The 26,484-nt window shown below is 53.7% G+C and overlaps 1 protein-coding gene across 4 annotated transcripts in view; it reads right to left on the reverse strand.

Annotated features, from left to right (window-relative positions):
- Nucleotides 1-308: 308 nt before the first annotated feature.
- The window catches only part of LOC122369960 (formin-binding protein 1-like), a 56,433-nt gene continuing 30,257 nt past the window's right edge, over nt 309-26,484 (reverse strand). The window contains exons 2-14 of one of the 4 annotated variants that reach the window (XM_043345147.1): nt 22,224-22,339; nt 19,151-19,198; nt 15,570-15,717; nt 15,015-15,119; nt 14,289-14,441; nt 13,482-13,667; nt 11,051-11,287; nt 7,328-7,425; nt 5,994-6,128; nt 5,353-5,526; nt 4,952-4,991; nt 4,398-4,554; nt 309-1,850 (exon numbers count right to left, since the gene is read on the reverse strand). In XM_043345147.1, coding sequence (XP_043201082.1) covers nt 1,696-1,850; nt 4,398-4,554; nt 4,952-4,991; nt 5,353-5,526; nt 5,994-6,128; nt 7,328-7,425; nt 11,051-11,287; nt 13,482-13,667; nt 14,289-14,441; nt 15,015-15,119; nt 15,570-15,717; nt 19,151-19,198; nt 22,224-22,339 — 1,752 coding nt within the window. In that variant the 3' untranslated portion in view covers nt 309-1,695. Of the gene's footprint in view, nt 1,851-4,397; nt 4,595-4,951; nt 4,992-5,352; nt 5,527-5,993; nt 6,129-7,327; nt 7,465-11,050; nt 11,288-13,481; nt 13,668-14,288; nt 14,442-15,014; nt 15,120-15,569; nt 15,718-19,150; nt 19,199-22,223; nt 22,340-26,484 lie in introns of all 4 variants that reach the window. The other 3 variants (XM_043345143.1, XM_043345146.1, XM_043345144.1) reach the window with 3 other exon arrangements.

Consider the following 26,484-nt stretch of genomic DNA (forward strand, 5'->3'; position numbering starts at 1 on the left):
TATGCGGGTCAGTGGAGGAGGAAGATTGATTGGGCTGTGAGGAGTCCATTGCCTCTGCTTTGGCATATCAGATCCTTCACGGTGTTTTCAAACACAACTTAGTCCCAATGAAGTTCCTCGCAGGACACCCCACCCCAGGAACTACGCTGGCGAGTCCCACCGTGGGCCGTGGCCAAGCTCTCGGAAGGTGTAACTAGCGGCCAATGCTCTTCGGAGAATATTGCTTCTTTCCAGCCTCCCAAACACTGGCGGAGCCACGACACCGGTCCAGCGCCCTCCACTCTCCCCTCCCGCAGTCACACGCCGTGTCATAGGTCGCTCTGTATTCCGAGTCACTGCGATAAATAGTCTACTTACAGCGCCACGACGACTCGGCACGGGTCGCCGAGACAATGTGTGCATAGGAGAGCGGCCGGGGCGGCGGCGACGAGTATATGTACATTCACTGGATCGGACCGGCGCGGCGGCGGGCAGCGGGCAGCGCCGACAGAGCCCGAACCATAGCACGGTGCCGGGCTTCGGAGGACATCAGACCACACTTCGACATCAGTCAGACCAGACAAGTAGACAAATCAATGAGAGAATGAAACTGAATCCGTCAGTTCTATGAAACCTTTACTGGAACTGATAATGTAAGGCGGGCCTTTATATCCGAGCTTTCATTCGCTGCCACTGCCGCTGTGGTCCTCAGTGTCGCCAAGAAAACGAACCTGTCGGACCTGCCGACAGTGCGCGCCGCCACACGTTCGACACTTGATTGCACTGTACCAGAGCCGTCGCGCCGGCACTGGCCGCGGCACCACACGCCGCGGAAGCGCGCGCACATACACGGTACACAGTTATATACGGCCACACAGTACAATATTGACGCAGAAAATAGCTGAGATTTGCTTCGCTTAGCGGCAGGCAGAGACAGGCTAGCGGCGTGGGCACGTGTGCGTTCACGTGGTTCGTTGTTGGCTGCGGCTCCACTGGCGCTTACCGGCAGCGAACTAGTTCATTTGTCAAAATATGCACATTAATGAAGCGTTCTCCCTAGTGTTAGGGAAACCGTGCTCCACACGAGCAACAATACGAAGTAGGCGATACAGTATCGGATCTCTGAATAGTAGGGATTACAACCGTCAGGTCCTGATCTCAGATTAGCTCCCTAATAAAAGCCAGCTGACTGTACTAGCACATAGCGGTACCGGTACGCCCAGCTCTGACCTACACTCAACTGAGAGCAGCATAGATCGGTATCAGCTCGGCACAACCAAAGGACACCCCGGCACGGGGCGGGCCGCACCAGCGGAAAATGCAGACACTGCCAGCACGGGAGCGGCTCCATAGGCAGAAGTACCGCCAGTCCACCAGCCGACCGCGGCACTGGACTCTCTCCATGGGAGGAACGCATAAGCGACGGACAGACTCCGAGAGCCAGACACCCTCGGCGCACAGCCCGCCGTCTGAACGTGACAAAATAAACGGGCGAAATGCGAGCTCACGATGAAACTAAAACTGACCACTGACCGCTCTGTACGACTCACTCACTGGCATTCCACCGGCCGGGGACGGTCACACTCACATTCACACATATGTCGATGACTAAATGAAAGATTGCTTCGCGGTGGGCGGGCACAGGAGTCGCCTCACCGCTGAAATGCAGCCGCGGCGGCCGGCGGCGGTCGGTTTAAGCGCAGCTCGGCGCCGGTCTCAGCGCTCTGAGTGCACCTGTAGGTAGGCGGTGGGCACGAAGCCCTCCTCGAGACTGTCGTGTCGCCGGACGCGCGTCCAGCCGTCGCCCTGGTCCAGCTCAATCACCAGCAGCCGCTCGCCCTCCTGCATCGGGATCGAACCTTCTGACGACGCTGGGGGAGGCAGAGAGGGAGGTCAGAGAGACACGTAACTTATAGACAGGGAGGGAAGTCAGAGGTGAGATCGACCGCACTTAGGCGCTTGGGGAGCAAGGAAGAAGAGATGCTCATTCAGACACCTGCAGAGGAAAGCATGTAAGAAAGAAGCAAAAACGAATGTGATAAGATGACGGCACACTCAGCCCTTCCTGAGACATAATATTTGATTCTCCAAATGGAAAAAAGGGCTTCGTGACTTCTATGCCTAGGACGGAGAACAAGTAAAAAGTTGACATTCAAAGGCATTTTGAGAGCCCTTCGGAAAGACCAATGCATGGTTATACGGCACACGTGACATACATACCTATGCTATTTAGCTACACGGTATACGATTTTGGTTTGATATGCATGTTCAAAACGCACACACAAGTTTAAGTACAGTGTGATGTAAGCGCTTCCTAGTAGTCACAGATGGAAGCGGGCATCAGGCACACGCACACAAAAAGCGATCATCTCTACGCCACTTGTTGAGGGAAATGTTCAAAATAGCACCTATACGGGCCACAAGAAAACCAAGCAATATGCCCAGTTTTGTGTTGGGCACTGGAGGTAAAATGGGAACACTTATGATAACCTCAGCATGAGGATAGGGTGTGTACTGTGCAGTCATGTGCAAGGGATCGCAGCATTATTACAAACAACTCCGATCGGGTCTGGCTAAGGTTCGGTAAAAAACATCAGCTCCAACTCAATGCCCACTCGAAAACAGTGAAAATGTTCCATCCGTGGACGCCACTACGACTAAGCTTTTGTCATAATTATTCACAAACGGGATGGACCGTGAAAACGTAAGCACACATGTTACACGGCGGGTGGTGGTGCGCCCCCCGGCAGGCCGGCCGGACCTTTGAAGGCGAAGAGAGCGAAGGCGTCGGCAATGGGCGGCAGCGGCCGTCGGGCCACGTACCCGCCCACGCTGATTCCGTCCTCGGGGCCTGCCGACGGCCAGCGACGAGCGCTCACTTACACTCTGTGTCAGTCTGCCTGTCTCTGTATGTCTGTCAGTGTGCCTGGCTATGTACAGGGTGTCTCAAAAAAAGTGTCACGGTTTTGAACATATCCCATTTCCTAACAACATGACCTACATTGTTCAAATTTTTCAGATTTAGTGGCAATATTCTGACATTTTGTGTGGCAGAATTTCAAGTTCTTAGGTAAAATGGTTTTTGCACCGGAACAAAAAGATTTAAAAAATCTCAATTTGGGTGCTATAGGAGATGGTATACGTCACAGTCTGCCGACGATTTCGGTAAGACTTTGGCTTTTGCTTGTTGCACACAGCAACCTGCCCGTCAGTAATTATCTACAACTATTAGTGACCAAAAAACGCCATGCAAAACAGACAATGAAATTGCAATCACCCTGGCCTTTAGTCTCAGAACAGCGCCGTTGCCATGCCTGACTCTTCCGTCAAAAGCTGCAGTCGCTGACACTGTGCAAAGAACTTGCGACATTCTGCCACATTGCACACACCCAGAAGCTGTGCACGTGTGAGTAGGAACTTTAAAACTGTCCATCAGCTATCCTTTCTTCTCTTTATGTGTTTCGGAACAAAACCGAGCAGAGGATTTTGCCATCAAAGATGCCTTCGACTGTCGAGGCATGGAAACTCGCGCCGTCTGAAAATCAGTCAGTGTTGATCGTTGCCCATGTTTGTGGCAGTGTTTCAGCCTGCTGCTGTGCTCCAGATGGCAGTTGTACACGGTGTTTTTACCTATAAAGGTTTCAAAAATGTACTGATGAGCTTGTTTCTGTATTCATCAGGCGAAAGGGGCTCAGACTCTGCAGGATCGACGGCAGGATGTGACGTATACCATCTCCTAAAGCACGAATATTGAGCTTTTTTTTGTTCTAGTGTAAAAACCATTCTGCCTAGGAACTTGTAATTTTACCACATAAAATGTCAAAACATTGCCACTAAATCTGGAAAATTTGAATGATGTAGGCCTTATGGTTACGAAACGGGAGATGTTCAAAACCGTGACACTTTTTTTGAGACACCCGTATCTATGCGCGCGCGTCGGCAATCTAAGGAAAGTGAGGTGTGCCGTGTGTGCACCACTGATAAGAACATCACTCGCGAGGTGCTAAGATTCAAACACCTGTGCGACGCCAGAATCAACAGCGCTACAATCTACATCTTGCAGGGACCAGAGGAAACGGCAGACGGGCTCTGGGATGTCAGTATATCCAACAGACTTCAGGGGACAACGGATAGCTGGGACGTACGGAGACTCCGGAACGGAATGTGTCAATGTGTACGTCTTCCGTGAGTTTTTTTCAGACAAATCTCCGCATCCAACATCACATTATCCCAGTGCCCATTCTTTGAGATCAAGAGACAGAGAGATAGAGCTCAGAAGACAGACAAACATACAAAAGATTCAGCCACGCTATCAGCCTTCACCAAAATCTGGCGGACTTTGCTAGAGTCCCAGACTCAGGGCATCGTGACCAGCCACGGCCCCCCAGACACCCGCCCAGCCTAGCTGCGACACTCACCGTCGAAGGGGTAGAGGGCCGACGCCGACGCTATGACCGGCAGCGGGTCGTCGACGAAGGCCAGCTCCGAGTCGTCGCCCCCGTCGGTGACGGGTGGCGCCCCGTTGGCGGCGCGGCTATCGTCGACGTCAGAGTCGGAGCCCGGCAGAGAGGCGTGCGAGGTGCTGCCCAGGCCCGACTCGGGGCTGTTGGACGAGCTGTCGGCCGGGAGGGTGGGCAGGGGTCAACCGGGGGGAGAGGTAATTGCCCAGACCCGACTCCGGACTGTTGGACGAACTGTGGGACGGAGAGGGGAGGGGTTAGTCACGGAGAGGCGTGCGAGGTGCTGCCCAGGCCCGACTCCGGGCTGTTGGACGAGCTGTCGGCCGGAGGAGGGGGAGGGTCAATCGGGGTGGGGGTGATGCCCAGGCCAGTCTCGGGGCTGTTGGACGAGCTGTCGGCAGCGAGAGGGAGGGGTTAGCTGGGAGAGGGGTGCTGCTGCCCAGACCCGACTCCGGGCTGTTGGATGAGCTGTCGGCAGCGAGGGCGGGAGGGGTTAGTCAGGGAGAGGCGTGCGAGGTGCTGCCCAGACCCGACTCCGGGCTGTTGGACGAGCTGCCGCCAGCGAGAGGGGGAGGGTCAATCGGGGGGAGAGGTGCTGCCCAGGCCCGACTCCGGGCTGTTGGACGAACTGCCGGCAACGAGAGGGAAGGGGTGTCACACAAAGAACACACAAATCACAAAGGATACAAACTAAGCAATAGACATCTACACCAGCACAGTGGGGTTCTATTAGGCAGGACACTGCCATCAATGATCACTGTCATCAATTGTCATTTGACACTGTCATCAACTAACACTGGTACAGCTTCGGCACGGAAATCAAACAAGACAACCCAACACCACAGCTCCTTCCGCGCCCGCACTCCAATCAGCCGCCCTCCCGAACAGAACACAAAACCACCTCCATCCTCACATGTGGCTGGGCAGAGTGGCCGAGTGGCCCGCGCCGGCGGCGGCGGCGGCAGCGGCCGGCGCGGCCGGGGCCGGAGCGCCGCCCAGCTGGTTCACCGAGGAGTCGCTGGTGGACCGACTGAGGTTGCCCTCCGGTTCACTCAGACTGCACCGCTGCCCGTTCGTGTCTTGTAGCCTGCCGGTGACATTCGAGAAGGGCCGTCAGAGGGCGGGGTGTGATGACTGCAAGCTGAGGGAATACAGTCGGCTGTGCTCAATCGCCGTGTTTCCCAAGCTGTGCGTATATTCATTTGTACATGATACGTGTGAATATTATGATTGTGCGTTTGTGTCTCGTGTCGTACGTCGTCAATCGTAACGTGCCACAGGCGGCGTGCCGCACACTGCACAGTGTGTCATGTGCGCTATCCGGTATGAGCCATATGCAATATTCCACGACGTGCACGCGGGTACACGTGCACTGCATGTGTACCCACGTATCCGATATCATGTGCCATAAATTGGTACGTTCCGTGTCATACACGTAGCCGATAAGTGCCGTATGCCGCATGTCTACCATACACAGTGCGTCCCCTGAGATCCTTCCTATGTCGTATGTCGGTGTGTCCTGTCCCAGAGTGCGCCGCGCACCGAGCCACATACCGCTGATACTTGTGCAGCTCGAGCCGCAGCTTCTCCAGACGCTGGGTGTTTTCCCGCAGCTGAGACTCGATCGTCATCGGGTCGCCCAGCGCCGGGTTACTCTCGTACACGCCCTTCATCTTCATCAGACCGTCCCTGGAACAAACGGACGCACGTGGTTATGGGACAGATACACATCTAACACACACAGTACAGACGATTCTACAGCGAGTACCACATAATACAACGGCGATCATACATCGAACCGGTAACTATTCTCCGTAATTAGCCGAAATGAATAAAAAAAAAAACAGGTCGATTTCATTGAACCCTGGCATGAGTGTGTGTTGGAGTTCAGGTGCAAGGTAACTAGTCTGTGAGAAAGACACGCGAGACCTTGAGCGTGAGAGGAGCGGACATTTGAACTTTAACGAATCTCCAGGGAGGTTAGATCACATCCACGTTTTTATCATGTCAACTTTTGCAAGTAACCCAACTTCCGGTCCACTGAGCCAAACCGGCGAGAGCATCACAGCTCAACAGAATGGAGGGAAGTCAGGACCCACGCGCGGTCGATGGTCCTCACAGGACACTGTCCGTTTCCCGGACAGTCAGTACAGTGGTTCAGGTGGACAGTTGACGCCGGAAGTGAGCACCCAGCGGGGCTGGACCGCGGCGGCCGGACATCCTGCGCCGTGTGACAGATACCAGACATCCAAACAGCTCGGAACCAGCCCTCCCCCACCCCTTCTGCTGTCCGGTGTCTACGCAGCTAACAGCAGACAGCCTTGACAGTTTACAGCTTATCGGCAGGATAGTTGTTGTTGTTAATTGGGGTTTACGGGCGCTTAACAACAACGTTCCTGCCGATAAGCTGTGATCGGCAGGATAGCTTGTTGACAGGGCGCCCGGTCAGCACACGAGACAATGGGCAAAATATTAAGCCGGCCGCGCGGTCAAAGTCGGTCCGCACAGGCCCTGTAGCACACGGATCCAACCCTGTGCCAATCGGCCCAATCGGCCTGGGTCGAGGATAGCTGCAGGGACAGGCACGGGGGTCTCACCGGGCAGACGTCTTCTGGGTCGGGAACAGCTGCTGCAGGGAGAGACAGGGTTCTCGCCGAAGTGGCTGTCTCCTAGGTCGGGGACAGGCTGCAGGGAGGGATAAGGGTCTTATTGGAGCGGCCGTTCCCTAGGCCGGGGATGACAGGGACAAGGGTCTCACACGGCTGCTAGTGCTGTCTCCCGAGTTGGATACAGCTGCAGGCGGCCAGGGCTCTAATCAAAGTGAAGGGCTCTTCAAAGCGAAGGTCTCCTAGGTAAACGACAGCTATAGGGAGGAACGTGGGTCTCACCGTGTAGCCGTCTCCTGGTTGATCTTGGAGGTGAGATCGTCCAGCTTCTGCCGGATCCGTTTTCGTCGCTGGTTGGGTGGCAGGCTGTCCAGGTCCTCCTTCATGAACGACTCAAACGACGCATTTGGCGAGGAGTTCTGTCGATCGCGCCAGGCAGGGGCACAGGCCAGGTCACAGGTCAGGTCAACGGTGGTGATCAGCGTAGCGTTGCGTTGTACAATGTACAGTTTTACCATGGTTTTACTATTGTACCGGCGTGGCAGCAACGGCGTTAATTGTTTCATTTCAAACATTGAAAGTCGGCCCCGCTCATCCCTTAAGAAGAAAATAATAATACAAAAAAATAAAGCGAAGCAAAACACCATTTGAGTATCAAGTGATTTTTTGTGACTTGGACTCCAATAAATGGGCATCAAAGAAGGGGAAAAATCTACGACAAATAAAATATCATTCAGTTGCATTACATGCTTTCTGAGGATCCATGCTATGTAATTGGGCTCAAACATTTTAACAAATAAACACAAAGCGAAACCAAAGACGACAATAGCCTACAAACGCGGCGGTTCAATGCAAACCATGGCACACATGCAGCTGCGAGTGGGCATGGCACTGCGGTGCTTATAGAACAGTCCCTGTTGGAAATACCCCATAACTGTGACGGTGAGAACGGCGTGAGTGCGGTGAGCAGGGGCTGCTGGAGGTGAGAAAAGGACGTGGGGGTGCCAGTGTCGCGGTGTTGGTGCCGGCGGAGAGTGCAAGCTCGAGGTAGAGGGTGCACGGTAGGAGTGTCAGTGTCGATGTGCGAGTGCTAATGAAGGGTGCCAGTTACGGGGTGCGGGTGCTCGGAGAATGGTGCCGTTGGCATATCAGCGGTTGACATGGTGCGCTTACAAGCAGAAGCGGTAACAGCTATGTGAAGGATTGGCGACAACACAGCACTGGCCGGGGAGTATGTGTGTGTGTGTGTGGGTAGAGGCCAGAGGGGGATGGGGTACAATAGCGCCAGACAGGATTGGTGGACGTCGCCGGTGTGACAGAGCGTCCGGCCTGTATCGGGCCGTAATTAGAGTGTAATTTGAGACTTCCGGCGGCGGCGGCGGCGGCGGCGACGGAGACAGTGACACCGCCGGACAGACCATTCCACGCCCATACAAACACCGGCGCAGACGGTCAGCGGGCCGGCCAGAACCGTCCAAACAACTACAACGCCAGCTACAGCGGCAGGCGACATCACTAACCGGCGGACACTGGTCACTGACCAATCACTGCCTATAGGTGTCAGCCAGGACAGGCACCAGCGGACACTGCTCAGTGATAAATCACTGAATGAAACCAGAGTGGTCAGCCCGAAAACAAACCAGAAAGTATTGGCCAGTCTGGATAGTTACTGGTCTGGTAACTGCTCAGATAACAGCGGGCACTGGTCAGTAGTCAATTGACCAAACACTGAGACCACAGTGGTCAGCCAGGACGGACACACAGCGGGACGACGGCCGCCTCTCGGCGCGGTTAGTACCGACCGGACATGCCGGGGACACGGCTGACCGCCAAGGCCACCGCCTCGCTCCCAAGTGGGATACAATGGTCCGAGTCAATAACCGCCCGGGCTGCGCCAATTGTCGTTATTGGTAGAAAACGCCTATAAAATGGCCCACCAATTGACCGGCCGCGAGTTCGTTCGTTTCATAAAGTCTGTGGAACAGCTTACGTTCAGTGTGTGCTATTGATGAATAAACAAATGGCCCTAAGAACGTTAAAAAAGATAGTGAGACTGATAACCAGAAACTGAGAAACAGCTGCAGAAATACCGCCTCGAGGACCGTCGGCGGTTGGCACCTCCCTAAAGCCACCTGGTGCCACACAGGGCATCATCACCAAGATTTGCATCACCTGGCGGGACGCTATACCAGCCGGACATCTGAGGCCCTCCGATGGTGGCGGACCGCTACACTGGGACAAGACCACTCTTACGTCGTTAGAACTCCCCATTGCAATGAGCTCGCGTAACCTAGCCGTCTGTTCAGCTATTCAGTCTGTTCAGTGTTGAGCGTTTACTGACTTGTGAATATTTGGAGAAGTTTCTCAGAGCCGGCGGGGCGGATACGTTGGCCACACGCGGCCCACTCAGCCGTACCAGACGATTTTAGATGCCACAACCGCAGCGGAACGACTGTCCGTTCGTTCCTCTCGAGTCTGCTCCTTGCGACCCGAAGCTCGAGTACCTATGACGACATTATGCCAGTCCCCTGGCCATGGGGCGGGCGCTGGTTGGCTGACTGAAGGCCGGGCGACTGGACTCATATCCAAGCCCTGATCAAACAGATACCGCTCCGTGCCTGAGTTTTCGAAACTACGTGCACACGCACACACACGCACCGCGTCCTCGAACTGGCACGCCGGGCCCGGACGTGGCCGATTAGGTCGTCAACCCCCACACGTTACAGACAATCCTGCACCAAACACTGCACAGGCGCACTGCGGCGCGCACGCCCAACAATCGTCTGGACTTGGAGCTGTCCCATCGACCGAGTGACAAGAGCAGCCCCATCGTTTATCCGGGACTGTCTCACCGAGCCACAGTGTCAGCTGTCCCACCCAGGCATCGTTCGGGGCTGTTCCACCAACCCAGTGACCGTAGCTGTCCCACGTGTCAGATGTCAAGCTCTGTCTCACCGACCTTGCATCAAGAACTGTCCCACCACGCGGTGCCCGATACTTGAGGCTTGAGCGCCATTGAAAGTAAAATGTTTATGAGGGAAAGCCAAGCAAGCCGGTACGTAACAACTCCACGGGCGGCTGCGGTACATGCCGCGCACAATGAATCTCAAACTCACGGGACAGGACAAACGGTAAGCCGACGCGACGGTTAGCGAACTGGAGCAGCACACATATTCGCACACGGCAAAGCAAGGGGCAGGGTACGCCCGGTACTGTTCTATGCCGGCCTTGGGCACGGCATTATTTTCATCTCCATCAAACTCCTGAGGACCGTTGGAGCCGGGTCTCAAGCGTTGTTCATCCACATACTAGGACTGTCCATTTCCCGAGTTACCCACATGCACCGTCCCAGCTTGTGGGTTCAGGAGTCAGACCTTCACACCACCGGACATGCAATGCATGCAATCGACCGACCCCTCTAAGCCAGGTCAGGTCAGTGGAGAGTTACTTACGTCGGCGGCCGGACGAGGTCGGCACGGCGCAGCGGCGGGCCGCGCAACAGACGCGCAGACAGCGCAGGAAGACAGAGTACAGAAACACAGCCGGGAGGCAGAGAGAGCGGAAAGAGGAGCGGAGAACTCAGTCAGTGGCGGCGCTATATACACCACACGGCCGAGAGAGAGCGGCGTCCAATCAGACCGGCAGGCCATGCTGACTAGGGAAGGCTGCAGGAGGCGCCGTAATATCCCCGAGCGGCCGTCCGTACAGACGGTACGGACGGCTGACGGCCCACCCGTACGCAATGATACGACCCGTTAGTACGCTACGGCCCGTACGAACTTCCAATCACCGATAATTACGGAGCGTTAATGAGGACTGAAGGCGGTTAGACGCCTTTCAAAGACGGTCTTTACCAAACGTTAAGTTAGCGCCGACTTAATCCCATCACCAGTTACTACTGTACTAAAGAGCCAATTATATTATAATTTCTTCCAGCGATTTAACGTTACCGGCGATTTTTATACCAGCTCATGACTGAGCCGAAGCTGTCGGCCGACTGCCTACCTTGCTGCCACTGAAGATACCGAAGATGCCGCCTCGCTTCTTGAACTTGGCGGCGGAGAGCGTGCCCTTGATGGTGAGCCCACGTGGCGAGTCAGCGATGGCTGGTGAGGAGTGCACCATGGTCGCCGAGCCGGCCGGCGGCGCCTCACCGTTCCTCGCCGAAGACAGGTCCTCGAAGGGGATGCTGTCGGGCGGCTCGAAGCCCGACTTGTAGCGCTCGATCACCAGTTGCGAGTCCTGTCGGAGGTGAGGGGAGAGTCATTGGCTGTGGGATGGACGGCTCAGAAGCCGACCGCTGTGGGTCTCACCACTACCTGATGACGACTGGGGGTGACCGGCGGTCGCGCTCTTCTGAGCACCTGGCTCGACGGCTCTACAACAGGAGCAGCACGCGCAGAGAAAAGGAAGCGTAAAGGCCGCCGTCCACTGCGACGGAATTCCGTCCGGAGTCCGTCCGGAATGTCGCCGCACGCTGGCCGCATCCGGTCCGGATGCGGTCCGGATGCGGTCCGGATGCGGAGAGCTAATAAATGTTTCCTATCACTTATTACCAAATAAAATATTGCAAGTAACCAGCAGCGAATACTCTTGCCATTCTAAGGAAATAATTTTTACTTACTTCATGATGATCGAGTTCCAATTCTTCGTACAATTCACAATGTTTGCCTCCGATACGGCCCCAAACCACGTCTGTTCCGGACGTTCCGGATGCGTTTTCCGCAGAAAAGTTCAACGCGTCGGACATCACTCTTCCGTCTCCGTAGCAACCGCATCCGAAACGCATGCGGAGAGCTGACGGAAAATCAACAGCTGATTGCCGTTCGGATGCGGTCCGGACGGAGCGCACACGATTTCCGTACGGACCGGATGCGCCCATAGGGTTCTGTGTTAAATTCCGTACGGACCGCACGCGTTCCGCACAGTGGACGGCGGCCTTAACACTAACACCTTTCACATAAGGGAGCGTTTGTTGGGGATTCAGAGCTGTAAGGTGTATTTGTATTTGTGTTTGTATTTAACATCTGGGGGGCATCCACAGGTAGTTGTGGCTATTACGCTCCCGCGTCATATGAGAATGGAACAAAAAGACATCACACTCAACATATCACACAAAACTCACCAAAACGCATGGCTATGCATGAATAGATTTCAGCTGACATACATGCAACCCATATGCATAAGCCTAAATCAGTGTTGAAAGCGACGTTTGAGCGATCACACATCAACCGTTTTGGTACCCGCCAAGACACAGTTTTCGCCATTTTTTCTGCCAAACATTTCATTAAGACCAGCCTCAGCAATTCCATTGGTGACAGTACACCTTGTAAAGATGCCCAAAGTGTAGCGGTGACAGAAGTTAGGAATGGTCATTTTTCTACTCAGCGTTATGACAACAGCGGAAAATAATAGGATCATATCTGCAGGAAAAGTGTGGTCGTTGAGCACCGGCCGAGCGGTCAGGCTGCCAGACCCACTGGGGGTGCAGTGCACCCGCCTCCCCTCCGCCCCCGTTCCTGCCAACTGGCGCAGCTGGCGATCAGCCCAGCGGCGGCTATCGCTCTCTCCCTCTCCCCTATCCCTCTCTCCCGGCCCACAGGGGGCTGATAATGGCGGCCGGCGGGGGAGCGCCACCCAGCCCCGTATCCCGTCCCTACCGCGCGCTGTTCCTCGGTGGACAGAGCCCCCACCCCCTCGATGTGGACTGGTAGCCCGGACTGGACAAGGGCTTCCCCTCCCCCTCCCCCAATATATATAACCCCACCCAACACCGCTCACACCTAGCCGAAATGGAGCCGGTAACAGACAGACAAACACCCACAGCATAATAATCAGCAGAAGGCCGTCGTTCGATTCGTCAATGTGAAACATTCGTTCAACAAGTGTCGAAACAGATGCCCTATTCAAATGCATAATTAGCATCAATCGGATTTCACACATAATTACCCAAATTAATTGAACAACTGTCTAGCTGGGATATGTCAAAATTAGTGGGGTAGCGTCATAAATAATGGATCATTACGTCGAAACAGACGTCGGCACCGGAACTGAACGTGGGTGACGGACTATGGTCGAGCAGTGGACTACCACGCTTGGGCAAGAGCAGACAAGCCAGTCAGCATAAACACACTTGTAAGGACCAAGGAACTGCCGCCGGACGCGCCAAACGCGGATACAATTAATGAACCACGCGGGGAGACAACTAGGTTAGTCCCCCAGCGAAAATAATAACGACAAAATTACTTGTTAAATGTAGTTAAGAATTAGTTATATAATATAGGACTTGTGTCAAAAACATCACTAATGGCACAATTTTTCCGGAAGGAAGAGATGGCGGCAGCGGTGCCAAAATTTTTGTATCGATGAAGGGATTCGGTGCGGTACCTTTCCTACCTCGTCACAGGGATGGCTGCGTTCACCCGTGCCACGTTACCTTTTCGGCGTCGATGGTATCGGCTGCGCGCACCATGCCGTCCAGGCAGGTGTGGATGATGGGGAACACGTGGCGCTCGATGTCCACCGCCCGGCGCAGGTGGTCCTGCTGGCAGCGCGCGCGCCGCTCGTCCAGCGCCTGCAGCTCGTCGTAGATGGCCGGCAACAGACGCGCGTAGTGCTCGTGCTGGGTGGGGCGGGGAGTGGGGAGAGGAGAGTCAGGTGGTGACCGACATCGTGAGGGGAGGGGGGAGCTCTAGTGCGATGCGTCGTAACAGAAACAATATACGATGGGCAAATCCAATGATCTAAATCAAGCTAGGCGGTAGCCATGAGGACTGTAGTGTGTTTGCACCAAATAACAGGCAAAAATAATACGATTAGGTAAAAGTATTACGGTATCATGAATCATAATGAATCAAAATGCATACTGATTACTGATGCTTCGACATTCCTCGCGAAATCAATTTCCCACGAGTCGAACCCAGAGAATCTCACTCCCGTCTTCCTAATAATCACTGAAGCGAATTTCCATCTTGCCGGGGGCGCTACTGCCCGCCCGTTCCGCGAGTTTCTCACGATTTCGCTCTCAAAAGACACTCGACCACTGTCCAATCAGTCCGCCTGAACCACATACGCCACTCTCGCTCCCCCTCCCACCCGAGTAAAAACCGGCCAGCCTCGATGTCTAAAACGAGTCAACGGTAGCGCCAATAATTAACTCTAAACCGGACTGACCGGTGCGGCGCGTGGGAGCCATGTGACGTGTGCCCCCCCCCCCCCCCTAGCGTCCGGGGCCGGTGCGCACCTGGAGGTCGTTCGTTTTCTGCAGCTGGTTGGCGTACTCATTCTTGTTATCCTCGCACTGCTGGTCTCGTAGGCTCGAGTTCATCTTTTGTTTTTCCACCTCGGCACGGCTGAGGTTTAGGTCGGCGTCGGCTTTGTGGTAGTTCTCCAGGGCCTGTGGATAGACACAGACGATGGTCAGTGGCGTCCGGTACTAGACAATCTGAGGCGCTCAGTAGTCAGTTAGGCACGTCACTGGCCAATAGAGCCCGGTAACAGACAGTCTGCGACGCTCAGTAGTCAGTCAGGTGTCTAATAGGTCAGTGGCGCCCGGCCAGTAGTCAGCGCAGCCCAGCAGTACACAGTCGGCCGCGCCAGTAGCGATAGCGATAGTCGTCAGCCGCCCGTTGGCGAGGAAAGCCGCCCCCACTAACGGCCGGCCGGCGGCGCCAGGCCGCGGCCGGTTTGAGTTTCAAATCAGGCCCATCACCATACTTGACCGCAGTGCGGTCGTCCGTCGCCTGATTCGGCGCCGAGTTTGGAAACGGTGGATGACCCGCACGTGCCGGGTAACCAGTGATAGGCCACCGGCCACCACTCGACTCCCTGACGCTACGAGATCGGTCGATCTCACCCCGACCAGTGAGCTAGTCTGCCTCGGGGACCTTCCCCTTCCGTCCCTCCATCTGGCGAGGCCGGCGGTCCCACAGCAGCGCACAGAAATAGACCGTTCCGCGCAAACATTTACCTTTTCTGCCTCGCGCGCCGACTTTTCGTAGTTCTTTTTGGCCTTCTCCAACTGCTGGCGTTGGTTGTTGAGCTGGTTCTGCAGCCGCGTCGCTTCGTGCAGCAGCTGTGCGGGGGGGGGGGGGCAGAGGGGGGGGGGGGTGAGTTCCGGAACGGAAACAGAGAGAGGGGGTGGATGGGGAGGGGTACACTGCACTAGACACGGAGACGCCGGCACTCTGCAAATATTTCAAACTCGCACAACTTCACAAACGAGTTTAGGGTAAAACCAATCAAACCAAAACAAAACACAGTGAACAAACCGTGTAAACCCACTCCCACTCCAGCACGCCCCAAACGGGCGCGCTGGTCCCGAAATAGGCGCGCCATCACCGCGGCCCTGTGATCATACGAGCTGCGATCCGCGCGAACAGGGTCGGGCCGGACGGCTATTTTGGCCGCCCTCACCGCGTTCGACACTTGTGGGGCGCGCTTCAGCGGCTGCATTTGGCAGCGGCCGCGCCGGCCGGCTCCGCACCGCCCGCCGGTCCGGCCGCCGCACGCGCCACCCGCTCACCCGTTTGCGTTCGTCCTTGAGCGTCCTGGCCGTGGCGGTGACGTCGGACACGACGCTGGCGGCCAGCTGTTCGGCCACCACCTCGTGCTGACCGGCCAGGTCGCCGACCTCGGCCAGCATGGCGCGGTACGCCGAGTGCGACGTGAACCTGCGGAGGAGGTGGCGGGTCAGCGGGGATGATCGAGGTAGCGGTAGTGACTGTGATGGGAGGACACGGCGGCACGAGACACCGCGCGGAACGCAGCAGCAAGCCGCCAGAAATGCCCAAAGAAGTGTCACGTGTACGACACAATGACAGGTAACAAATGCACACAAACAACACAAACCATTCTCACACACGAAGATAAAGGTTTTCTACATATCATCGCATCATACTATCACCCCGCAAGGAGAGTAGGATGGATGACCTTGTTTGTTTGTTTATTGGGCCCTCAGGTCATCCCAATGATCCGGGTAGATGACCGCATCTCTGATGAGCCCGGCGCACCATCTCAGCTCCATCTGCGTCGTCGGCGTCCGGTCGACGGTCGGCGCCGACGGGCGGGCCCAGGACGCGTCTGACTCGGCCCGGGTATCGACCGGTCCATCAGGCTGACCGTGATAGTGGAGCCGGGGCGGGGCCGGCCGGCGCGAGCAGCGCGGCTGGACACCGTCCCCGAGCGTCGGCGGCCGCTGAGTCACCGTCCCCTCCCCCGAATCCCATTACACCGGTGCGCCGCACAGACGGTTACCGGAGGAGAGGGGAGAGGCCGGACAGGAGCGGGTTCACGTGCGGTGGCAGGTCCGTCAGACCGGCACCACGTGCTGCGCCGACTGGCACGGGCACCACGTGCCTGTCGGGCGCGGCGGGTACACGCGCCCTGAGACGTCCCCTCCCCTCCCAGCGGCGGGCGCGTGACGCAGGCCGCCGCAGCTGGCGCAGCGCGCGGCGGCGGCCGGCCGGGCTGGGCCACACCGGCAGCGTGCGGCCCGAGGAGCTGTCACCGGAGACAAGGACAGCTCGGTAACGACACGCGGCCCCTGCCGTCTCAGACATCCAGAGCTCAGTCATAGGGGCACGGTACGGGTATTCAGCAGGGCTGGAAGGAACAGCTCACCGGGACGGTTATCCCGCCTCTCCCCCTCTGATCCATCGAACCAGCGGGTGACCGCGGCAAATAGACAAACAGAGGGGACGGCCGGCTTTCCCTTCCTCCTAGGTAAGATGGCGCTCATAATGTAACCATCGGCATCACCACCAGTCAGCCGCCCTGCGCCAGTGTCCCGAAACTCCACCACTTCCCGGGGTCCAAACAGAGGCACTTCTACAAATTGAAGCAGAATTGCAAACGATTGAGAGGGAAGTTGCGAAATTTGGCGATCTCTTTGTCCAGGTTTAGGTCAATGAACGATGTCGTAAAACGGTAACATCCTTTCATCTCATTCACAAAATGAGAGTAGTACCACGATAATTTTACCATCGGCAAAGTCAAACGTATCAAGAGAAGATAGTGTCGTTTACAAAGTTGCAAGGATAAACGTCATACACGGTATACCTACCATGCAAAGAAATCGTAAACCAATCTAGCAATAGCATAAAGATTCTGGCGCGATACGTGAATGACAGTGCAGTGTCGTTCAGAGGCAGAATGGCAGTGTTAACGTCACGTCGGAGACCGACGACCCCACCCAGTGAAAGCCATCCATCCTCAGCCGTGGCATGTCGGCCGTTCAAAGCAACTGAGGCACATTCATTGTGACCCTCCGAGGCATGTCAAAACCGACGACAGATAAAACACAAATGAGAGAATATGACTTCACCAAAGCACGACTCATGCAGTGACTCAGAAAAGCAGTTCCTGGAAGGGGTGAGCTGTGCCATGAGCCCTTGACTTTAGTTTCAAGCCAGGACTCCGACCCTACTTTAACTTGAGTTGTACCCTGCCCCAGGATCCCCTAGCAGTTGTGACATGTGCATACCAGGAATTCATGTTTCTCTCTCCGGCAGCTTCCGAGAGCCGGTGGATGACAGCACACGTGGGCAGAGCTGTGACTCGCGACAGTCGGACGCCGGAAAGCGCCTCCCCTCTTCCCCTCCGACCCCAGCCCCAAACGACAGAGCCAAGGACGCTCCGGAACAGCCAAGTCACTGCGGGAGCCAAGCACTACGGCCAACGGAAAGATATGTAAATCACAATCATAACAGCAATAACTTCCGCACATTAACTAGGTTATAGTAAGCACAGGACAGACGCGCCTCAGAAGGTCTCAGCGCAATGTGACGTGATGTTCCGACACAGCGGCCGGAGACTGGCCGGAGCCGCCCGGCGAGTCACAGTCATTGTCGGGCCAGCCCCGCCCGGAGGCCGCTGGAAGGTCGTTCCACTGTGGCGGCACGCGCGGCCGCCGCCCCTCCCTCCCCCCGACGCCAGCGGCCGGGCGACGCTCGCGTCAGTCGAGAGGGCGTGGCAAGAGAGGGAGGGAGGCGAGGGCGTCTGTGAATCGCGACCACGAGCGTCCCACTGACCCCGCCTGCGGTCAATGACGTGGGTGCCCCCGGCGCCGGGGAGTGGTTCTCGGAATCAGCCGTTGGCCGCCCGAGGCTCCACTCAGACCCAGCCCGTTTGTATTCGAGCCAGCTAGCTCTCTGAGCGGTCGACGCCGTCGGAAAAAGCTCGCACAGTGCCACCACGAACAGGCGCCTGCCTCTGTCGTGAGTTGTGTCGGTGGCCAGTACGAGCGGGCCGGCCGACTGACTCACTGGCAGCGGCCGCGCCGGACGGGACCAGCCCGTGACACACCACGGCATCCCTTCGACCGGCGCGGCGCGGTCGGACGGCGGCGCCCCGTCCCTCGCTGCCGGGCGGCCGCCGGCGCCAGGCCCGGCCGACAGATTCGCGCCGACTTTCGCCAGCCGGGGCCGGTTTCTCCGCGCTGCCCGGTGGGAGGTTGGTGCCTGCCTCACCAAAACTGAGGCGCCTGGCAGCCAGGTGTCAACGCCGTCACGATAACGAGGCACCCGCTCTCGAATGCCGTGACAAGACGGCCGCGCGGCGCCACGAACGCAGGATGTCGAATGACGAGCGCACACACTAAAGTGATTGCTGTTTGAGAGCAATGGCGGCACAATTGACAGACCGTTGCTCCCTACTGGGCGGCACAGCACGCTCCATTCGGTCCGCGTCCCAGCTGAGTGGCCTCGCCCGGGGACCAGACAAAAAATGTTACCAGTAAACATGCCTGAGTCATCCAACATACTAGTGGACTGAGAGACTGTTTGGGATGAGTCACCAGATATTGGTTTGCGATAACGACAGTCAGTGGCACGGTTCATCTCGGTGTTGCTTCGGTACTTCACTGTGTTCGTCACCCAGCACCACATATCCGTTCGATCAGGGGAAGGGGAGGGATGTGAGCCACGTCATCCGTTTTCTGCCGAGTTGCGTCTCGCTTATCTGGCGTCTGCCGGTGGCACAGTCAGCCGTTCACGGGAAATGAATGGTGCAAGCATCGACATCTGCGGCCCCAGACAGCCCGCTGACCCCCACTAACCCCGGTCCCACATACACACTGGACTGGGGATTCCACAAAGAGGTACTCACTGCATATCGTCATCCTTCTTCTTCAGCTGGTACTTCTTCACGAGGCTCCTGAAAACGAGTTAAAAAGTTGTCAAATGCAGGCTCAAAAATAAAAACATCCATCATCTGAGTCAGATCTATTAATAAAGACGCAATAAAACATCAAATGACCGCACCTGTAACTGGGCATTGGTCTCTTGTGCGCTCTGACTGATAACAATCACATCATTCAACCCATACAGTCACAATGCCTTATCTATTTGGGAGAATGACATGCAATGCAAACGGGTTTGGCACTGAGCGTGAAAGTGTTTACTAATCATGAGGTGTTACGGCGGGCGGGCAGCACTGAGGCGGCACAGACCGGCTCCCAGCCTTCACTTTCCACGCGGCTGGGCACGGCGGCGCGGCGGCAGGTAACTCAGTCACATGACGGGGGAGGGGGGAGGGGGGAGCCGTGACCCTCCAACGGCTCTCCGAGTCAGACAGGACCCGGAGCACGACCCGGCGGCGCGGCGCTGAATTCGCTCAGCAGACGGAATACTAACGCGGCCGGCCTGCACACTGCACAGGTAACTGCCCCACCAAGGTCCGCAGCAATACCTACTCAGGACGGCGTGCATTCGATACCAGCCAGCAAGTGAGATGACTGGCTTCCTTGCAAAAGTCATTTGCCCCCCCCCCCCGAATGTCGTAAAATAACACGAAGGAACACACGTTTGAAGCACGTTGTCCCCTGACCCCTCCACCGTTGAATGAAAGCTTTGCATGAGCTAGGCAAGATGGGAACATGTAAGCCCAATGTCCCTTGATTCGATGAATTGCTACCTACCAAATGTCCAGTTGTTTTGTTCAAAAACGAAAAACTGCACGAGCTATCCTAACTATCGCATATTGATGGCATTATTTTCATAAATATCAATATACGAAAGAAGCATTAGTTCTCTTTCACCTGTCTTTCTTGACCACAAAACTTCCTCGCCACCACCTTCTCCGGTGTTAAAGAGACCCTCCCACCTTCAAAAAAGTTGATGAACTGGCATAAAAGTGATGTCGCTCGGTTCAAAAAGAGCAAAGACGAATATCTACCAGATTTCACCGAAAGATATTCACCGGTTTTCAAGATATTAGACTTTAACTTTTATTTACTTTTTGGATCTTTGCTGTCTGTGACGTCATTTGGAAGCCATAATTTGGTATCTTAAAAGTGCGGCACTTGCGGCAGATGTTGTGCGCAAATAGCATATACCACCACTGCTTCACAAAGATGTTAGTATAAGGTTCAAAATCGCTAGATCTGCGCTGACGTCACAAATTCAGAGGGGCATTCAAATACATTAGCCTTTCTGAATCGAAAGTGCTGCAACTTTGAAGTTAAATATCTTCAAATTCAGGCCTTTCTTGATGTTGTGAGTGCCCAAACCGGGAAGTGCGAGCCAGGGACCCCAATTCGTCTATCTCAACTCAAAATTAATGTTAAAGGTAGTGTGCCAGCTTTCTTGGACCGTATGGAGTTAATGGCCCAGATAAGGAGAACCGGATTTTTAGAACTTATCCATACCTTCAAAACTCATGGAAACGTCTTAAATTCTTCAAATTTTGAGTACCCCAGTGCGAAATTCGCCCCGACGGGTTGTCGGTCGTACCCCAACTACATTTCACACCACTATGAACAATAAATGCACACACTGAAATCGCTATTACCGATATGCTCATCCAATCAAGTTTCGATAAACCCGTTCATCATCAGCTCCTGCGGTTTCGAACACGCCTGTTAGTTGGCTTCTGATGCTCGTCGAGGTCGGAATTTCCAAATACGCGTGGTGCGTCGGGCCGCGCGCTCTGACTTCGGCTAAGAAAAATGCGTCAGCTGATCATTGTCATTTCTGCCACTTGCGTGTGGTGAAATGGGGTCATAACTTATAAGACGGCTTTTTCATATCAATTATTTTACATAAAATCATATTTCAAACCATAAATAATGTTCGACAGCCAAATAAAAGAAACAATACCAATACGGGCTTACAGTTTAAGGCTCGACATTGTGTTGTCTACGATTAGAAAGCTGATAACTCATTCCCGTACGTCGTATGGTCGTAACACTATAATGACCTTTGCTTATTGTCACATGTGCGCCGCATTCGCGATTGTTGCCGACGCCTGTTTGCAGGTCAGCCCACTACAGTTGTTATACATATCGAAAAACCGATAAACTTTTAGGCAAACAAGGCACTATTCCAGGCCCATTTTTGATTTTTTTTGCGATATTAGGTAAAAACAGAAGCTTCTTACCCTAGGAAAAATAAAATGGGAAATCATTGGAAGGTGGCACACTACCTTTAAGATGACGTAGTCATAACAATTAATAAAAATAAAGTCTGTGAAAAGGCAAGAGCTTTAAAATAGTGAAACCTTTCAAGGCTGAGCATAAATTTAACACCACATCGGTTACGTAGCGGCTGACACACGCTCGATGAACTTAAAATAAACATTAAACATTTCGATGTGTCACATCCCGCCACTGAGAGCCATTACAACACTGCAGCATACTCCAACGGCTTCCCGACACTATTCTGCAATATCATGGCAGAAACATGATGAATAATGAATACGTCACTTGTCTCACAGACCAAAGTCCAAACAACCACGGATGTCCTATGGGTAGGAGTGCTGGGCCGTATAACCGACTGACGGAGTAGAGTCCGAGCTACCACGACCACCGCGATGGGCAGAAGGATGCTACGGTGATGCTGGGGTGATGGGTGTGCAACGATCAGTTTTTCAGAAGCTGGACACAGGACAGTCGCTGGCTTGATTACGACATCTGCCAGTAGCGCTCAGCCCCCCTGATCACCTCCCAGGCTCCCACTGATAATGACAGATCCAGAGAGCCCGGAGGGTGCCATTCTTGACCCAGCAAAGCCCCAGAGCGACGGGTCAGGCACCTTTCTCTCTGTTGTTTGGAGCAGTCTCACGGCCCAGCCGCCACTGCTGTCGCCTGTCCGGGTCGGGACATATGGTCAGGTCGGGTCGGGTCAGATCGGGTCAGGTCGGGTCGGGTCAGATCGGGTCAGGTCGGGTCGGGTCAGCTCACCTGAGGTCGGCCGCATACCGGTTCTCCACATCGGACCTGTCTCTGATCAGGCGGCCGTACTTGTCCAAAAAGTCGAGTCCCTTCTGTGTGTGGAGCGCGATGTTGTCGAACTGATCCTGCGGCACGCGGAGAGCGACGACACGATCAGAACAGCCTGTACACGCGCGCAGAGGCAGACACCAGACAGTAACGATGAGCTACATGTCGGAATAATGGAAGTCCAGCCAGTGTTCCTAAACAGGTCACCGACTACTAGCTCTGCGTTTCTGTCAGTAGGTACCAGACTCTCGACGCCACACCGGACAGCGCCGCGGTGCGCAGCGGCCCTTATCGCAATCCGTACCGCGGTGGCCGTGGCCGGACCAGCGCCGCGGGGCGTGGGAAGGTCGCTCCGAGGCGCGGAGTGCGCTGTGGCTAGCAGTGTGTCGCTACTTCAGCGACAGGCGCCACAGATTGAGACTATTGGCCCATGACTAGAGTATTGAGAGTATATCAAACCACAGTGTTGAACGTGGATGAGTTCCACATTTTGTGTGCCCACTTGAGTTAAACATTTCATAATCCAGGCCATTCAAATGAAAACAGGGCATTATTCACCAAACTAAATTATCATTTGTTACTGCTCTGCTGATAGCAACACACTGCTGGAAGAATTCTGGGCTGCTAGGTATTCAAGTTGTTCATAAGAATATTAACTCATAAGTCTAGCTCACCCAAACAAAGCATGCATCATAAATCATTCTTTAACCCTATTCCTGGCGGGCTCCGCCGGGACAAGAAACTGGCGGGGGGGGGGGCCGATTCGGCCCCCCCCCCTGAGATCTCGAGAACGAAGCAAGATAGCGACAAACGGTAAACGGCATCGGATACGCACGGTCAAGATCTACAATTTTTACAAAGGTCATTTTCAGGTCAGGTCAAAGATGACGTCACAGGGGTCGAAAAAGTCAAAATGGCGGCGCTAGATATGGAGAGAGTTTTTCTCGAATAACTTTCGAATTAGTAAAGATGGGAACAAACTAAGGGCATCATCGTGATCCTCTCGTCAATCCGCATCGAATGATATATATGTTGACCTCGCAAGGTCAAGGTCAAAGGTTGACCTCAGGTCACGTGACCTCGAGGTCATCATGTATATCATTCGATGCGTCTTGACGAGCTGAACACAATGAGACCATCCACGCGTCTGTATCTTGTTCCTGTACGGAGTTATTGGCCAAAAACCTTTGGTGACCTTTGATGACGTCACATGACCTCACAGCTGCCCAACAGCAAAACAGACCTCAAGGTAGTGAAGGTTGATCGTATATGAAGTCATGTATGGTATATGGGGCCATTCCGACCCGTTTTAGTGGTAAAAACAGGGAGTTGATTTTTCGCCCATTGACTTATAATGGGGAGGTCGCGAAACTGACCTGACCTTAGGTCACCGATATCAAAATTCCGAGATATACAAATTGCACATACTGGTACCCTAACTAAAGCCTGAAGAGAAGAAATTGATCGGTCAAAAACTCTAGCTCTGGCGTGATTGCAAACTTTTCTGAGGTAGGGTCACCAAACCGCCTCTGGTGACCTGACCTGAGGTCAGATCAACTCAAAATTTTCAGACATGTTGCGTAGAAGCCTTTTAGGAAAAGTCAGAAAATTTGAGCTTCCTAGCTCAACGCGTTTGGGAGAAATAACCAAAAAACCTCAGGGGGGGGCTCCTGAGGCCCCCCCCCCGCCAGGAATAGGGTTAAAAATGTTAAGTTTTCATCTTCTGTTCCCAAGTTTTTACTTCCTGAGCATTTACCACTCAGATAGGTTATATTACCATACAGATAAAAATGAGGAATATCTAGTCACATATACTATACCTAGGTGGGGAAAAGTGATCTAGCCATGTTCAAATAACAGTGTAACTAGAAACAGTCAAAATGAATTGGGAATTTTTGCAATGTGTAATTAAAAGGGAGCACCAGTCACAAAATGTTCAGCAAACTGCAAAGGAATATATCAATATTCACAGAGCAACATTGCACACTACAAATGGCTCTGACAAAATTACAAAGAATAGTGACAGATTCAACAAGCAGTTCTGGCTAGGGTATCTAAGTAGGCATACCGAACAAGTCCACAGAACACACTTATGTGAACTGGCAACTATGCTGAAAATCCATGCCACCATGTGATGTGATGAACAAGGCTTAGAGTTCCCCATACATGATCCAGAAACCTTCATCTGTTATATGAAACCCTGATGAATATTTGGTAAATAACCAATATGCAGGCAGTCTCATCTGTCACCAGAGGACATGCTCTGAAGCTGCTGAAGCCTCAAGCTGCTTCAAGACCCAGGAGACACACTCTATCGGTCCGCGCCATCAACGACTGGAATGCGCTTCCTGCCTCTGTGGTCCTCTCTACGTCTGTCAATATCTTCAAAGCCCGTCTCGACTCTCACTGGGGTGATGCATCCTTTGACATCCCAGCCCAAGATTCATGACTGTCTCTAGTAAGGAGCTCGATGAGATCAGATCCCTACAGGTTCAGGTTCAGGTTCAGGTTATGAGCTAGGAGTAGACACTGTCTATTTGGTGCTCATATCGTGGAATGCACTAATCAGAGGATGAGCTTTAGTGGTCGACTAGGGTAGCCCAATGTCGGTCAAGCCTCTTCTTGAAGGCACTAGTACTTGGTGCTGACACAACATAGTCTGGCAGCTCATTCCAAGGGGTGACTACTCTGTTAGCAAATGACATGTTTCTGAAGTGGTGCGTTGACCGTCTTTTCTTCAACTTAAATCGATGACCCCTGGTTCTTTCATTGTCTTGAAATTCAAAGAATCGTCCTGCATCTATATCAACTTTTCCTGTTACAATCTTGTAAGTCTCAATTAAGTCACCACGCTTGAGTCGATCTCGCATGCTCATCAGATCAAGCCTCGTCAGCCGTTCTTCATAGGGATAGGCTCTAATTTCTCGTACAAGCTTGGTAGCTCGTCTCTGAACTTTTTCAAGCTTTTGTATATCTTGAACCATGTGAGGACCAACCGCAGACAGGCAATAATCTAGATGCGGGCGAACATAAGTGGTGTACAAGGACCTGAAGTTGTTGACATCAATATTTCTGAAAGCCATTTTTAAAAGCCTTAGTGCAGTCATTCCTTTCAGTGCCGCAGCTTGGCAGTGGCATGTTGCTTTCAGGTTGTTGGCTACAATCACGCCCAGATCACGTTCGTGAGTTGTAGTGCAGATCGTCCTGGCTTCATCATTACCTTTCATGACATAGTCCTCTGCAGGGTTCATATATCCACAATGCATGATCTTGCACTTTTCAACGTTGAACTTAAGCAGCCACTGATCTGACCATTCAGATAGCCTGTCAAGGTCTGCTTGCAGTGTTGCACAGTCCTGTTGGGTTACTATGTCTTTGAACAGTTTTGTGTCATCTGCGAACAGTTTACAGCCACTCTGCACCAGGGTTGGAAGCTCATTGATGTAGATCAAGAACAAGGTCGGTCCCAATACCGAACCTTGCGGTACTCCACTGGCCACATCTACACACTGTGACTGGCTTCTCCCCACTGTGACCTGCTGTTTTCTGTTCCTGAGGAAGTCGGTTAACCAAGCGAGCAGTTGTCCTCTTATTCCATAAGCACTCAGCTTGTGGATGAGTCTTGCATGCGGAACTCTATCAAAGGCCTTTTGGTAGTCAAGATATGCAATGTCCACAGCTTTGCCTTCATCCATCCACTGAGTCCAGAGTTCAAATGCTTCAAGTAGGTTGGTCTGGCACGATCTACCCTTTACAAATCCATGTTGGTGCTCACTAATCAGCCTGTGCCTGTTAAGGTGGTCTTTGATGTGTCTCAAAATAATTCTTTCCAGAACTTTGCACAGCTGACAAGTAAGACTTATTGGACGGTAGTTTCCAGCAACTTTCTTGCTCCCTTTCTTGAAAATTGGAGTGATGACTGCCATTTTCCACTGGTTCGGCAACTGTCCTTGAGTCAGAGAGCACCTAAACAGTCTTGTTATGGGCTTTGCAAGCTGTTCTGCAGTGTTCCTCAAAAGGGTTGCGGGAAATCCGTCGGGGCCCCCCGCTTTACCTTCTTTGAGACAGTTCAGCTCGTTAAGTACTTCTGTTTCGGATATGTCAAATTCATTAAGTGTATCCTCCTCGTCCACAACATTGGGAAAATGGGGCAAACATCCAGTCTCTTCTCGGACAAAAACCGATTTGAAGCAGGCACTCAGTACTTCTGCTGCCTCCTCAT

This window comes from Amphibalanus amphitrite, unplaced genomic scaffold (assembly GCF_019059575.1).
Source record: "Amphibalanus amphitrite isolate SeventyFive unplaced genomic scaffold, NRLGWU_Aamphi_draft 001086F_arrow, whole genome shotgun sequence".
Taxonomy (NCBI): Eukaryota; Metazoa; Arthropoda; class Thecostraca; order Balanomorpha; family Balanidae; genus Amphibalanus; species Amphibalanus amphitrite.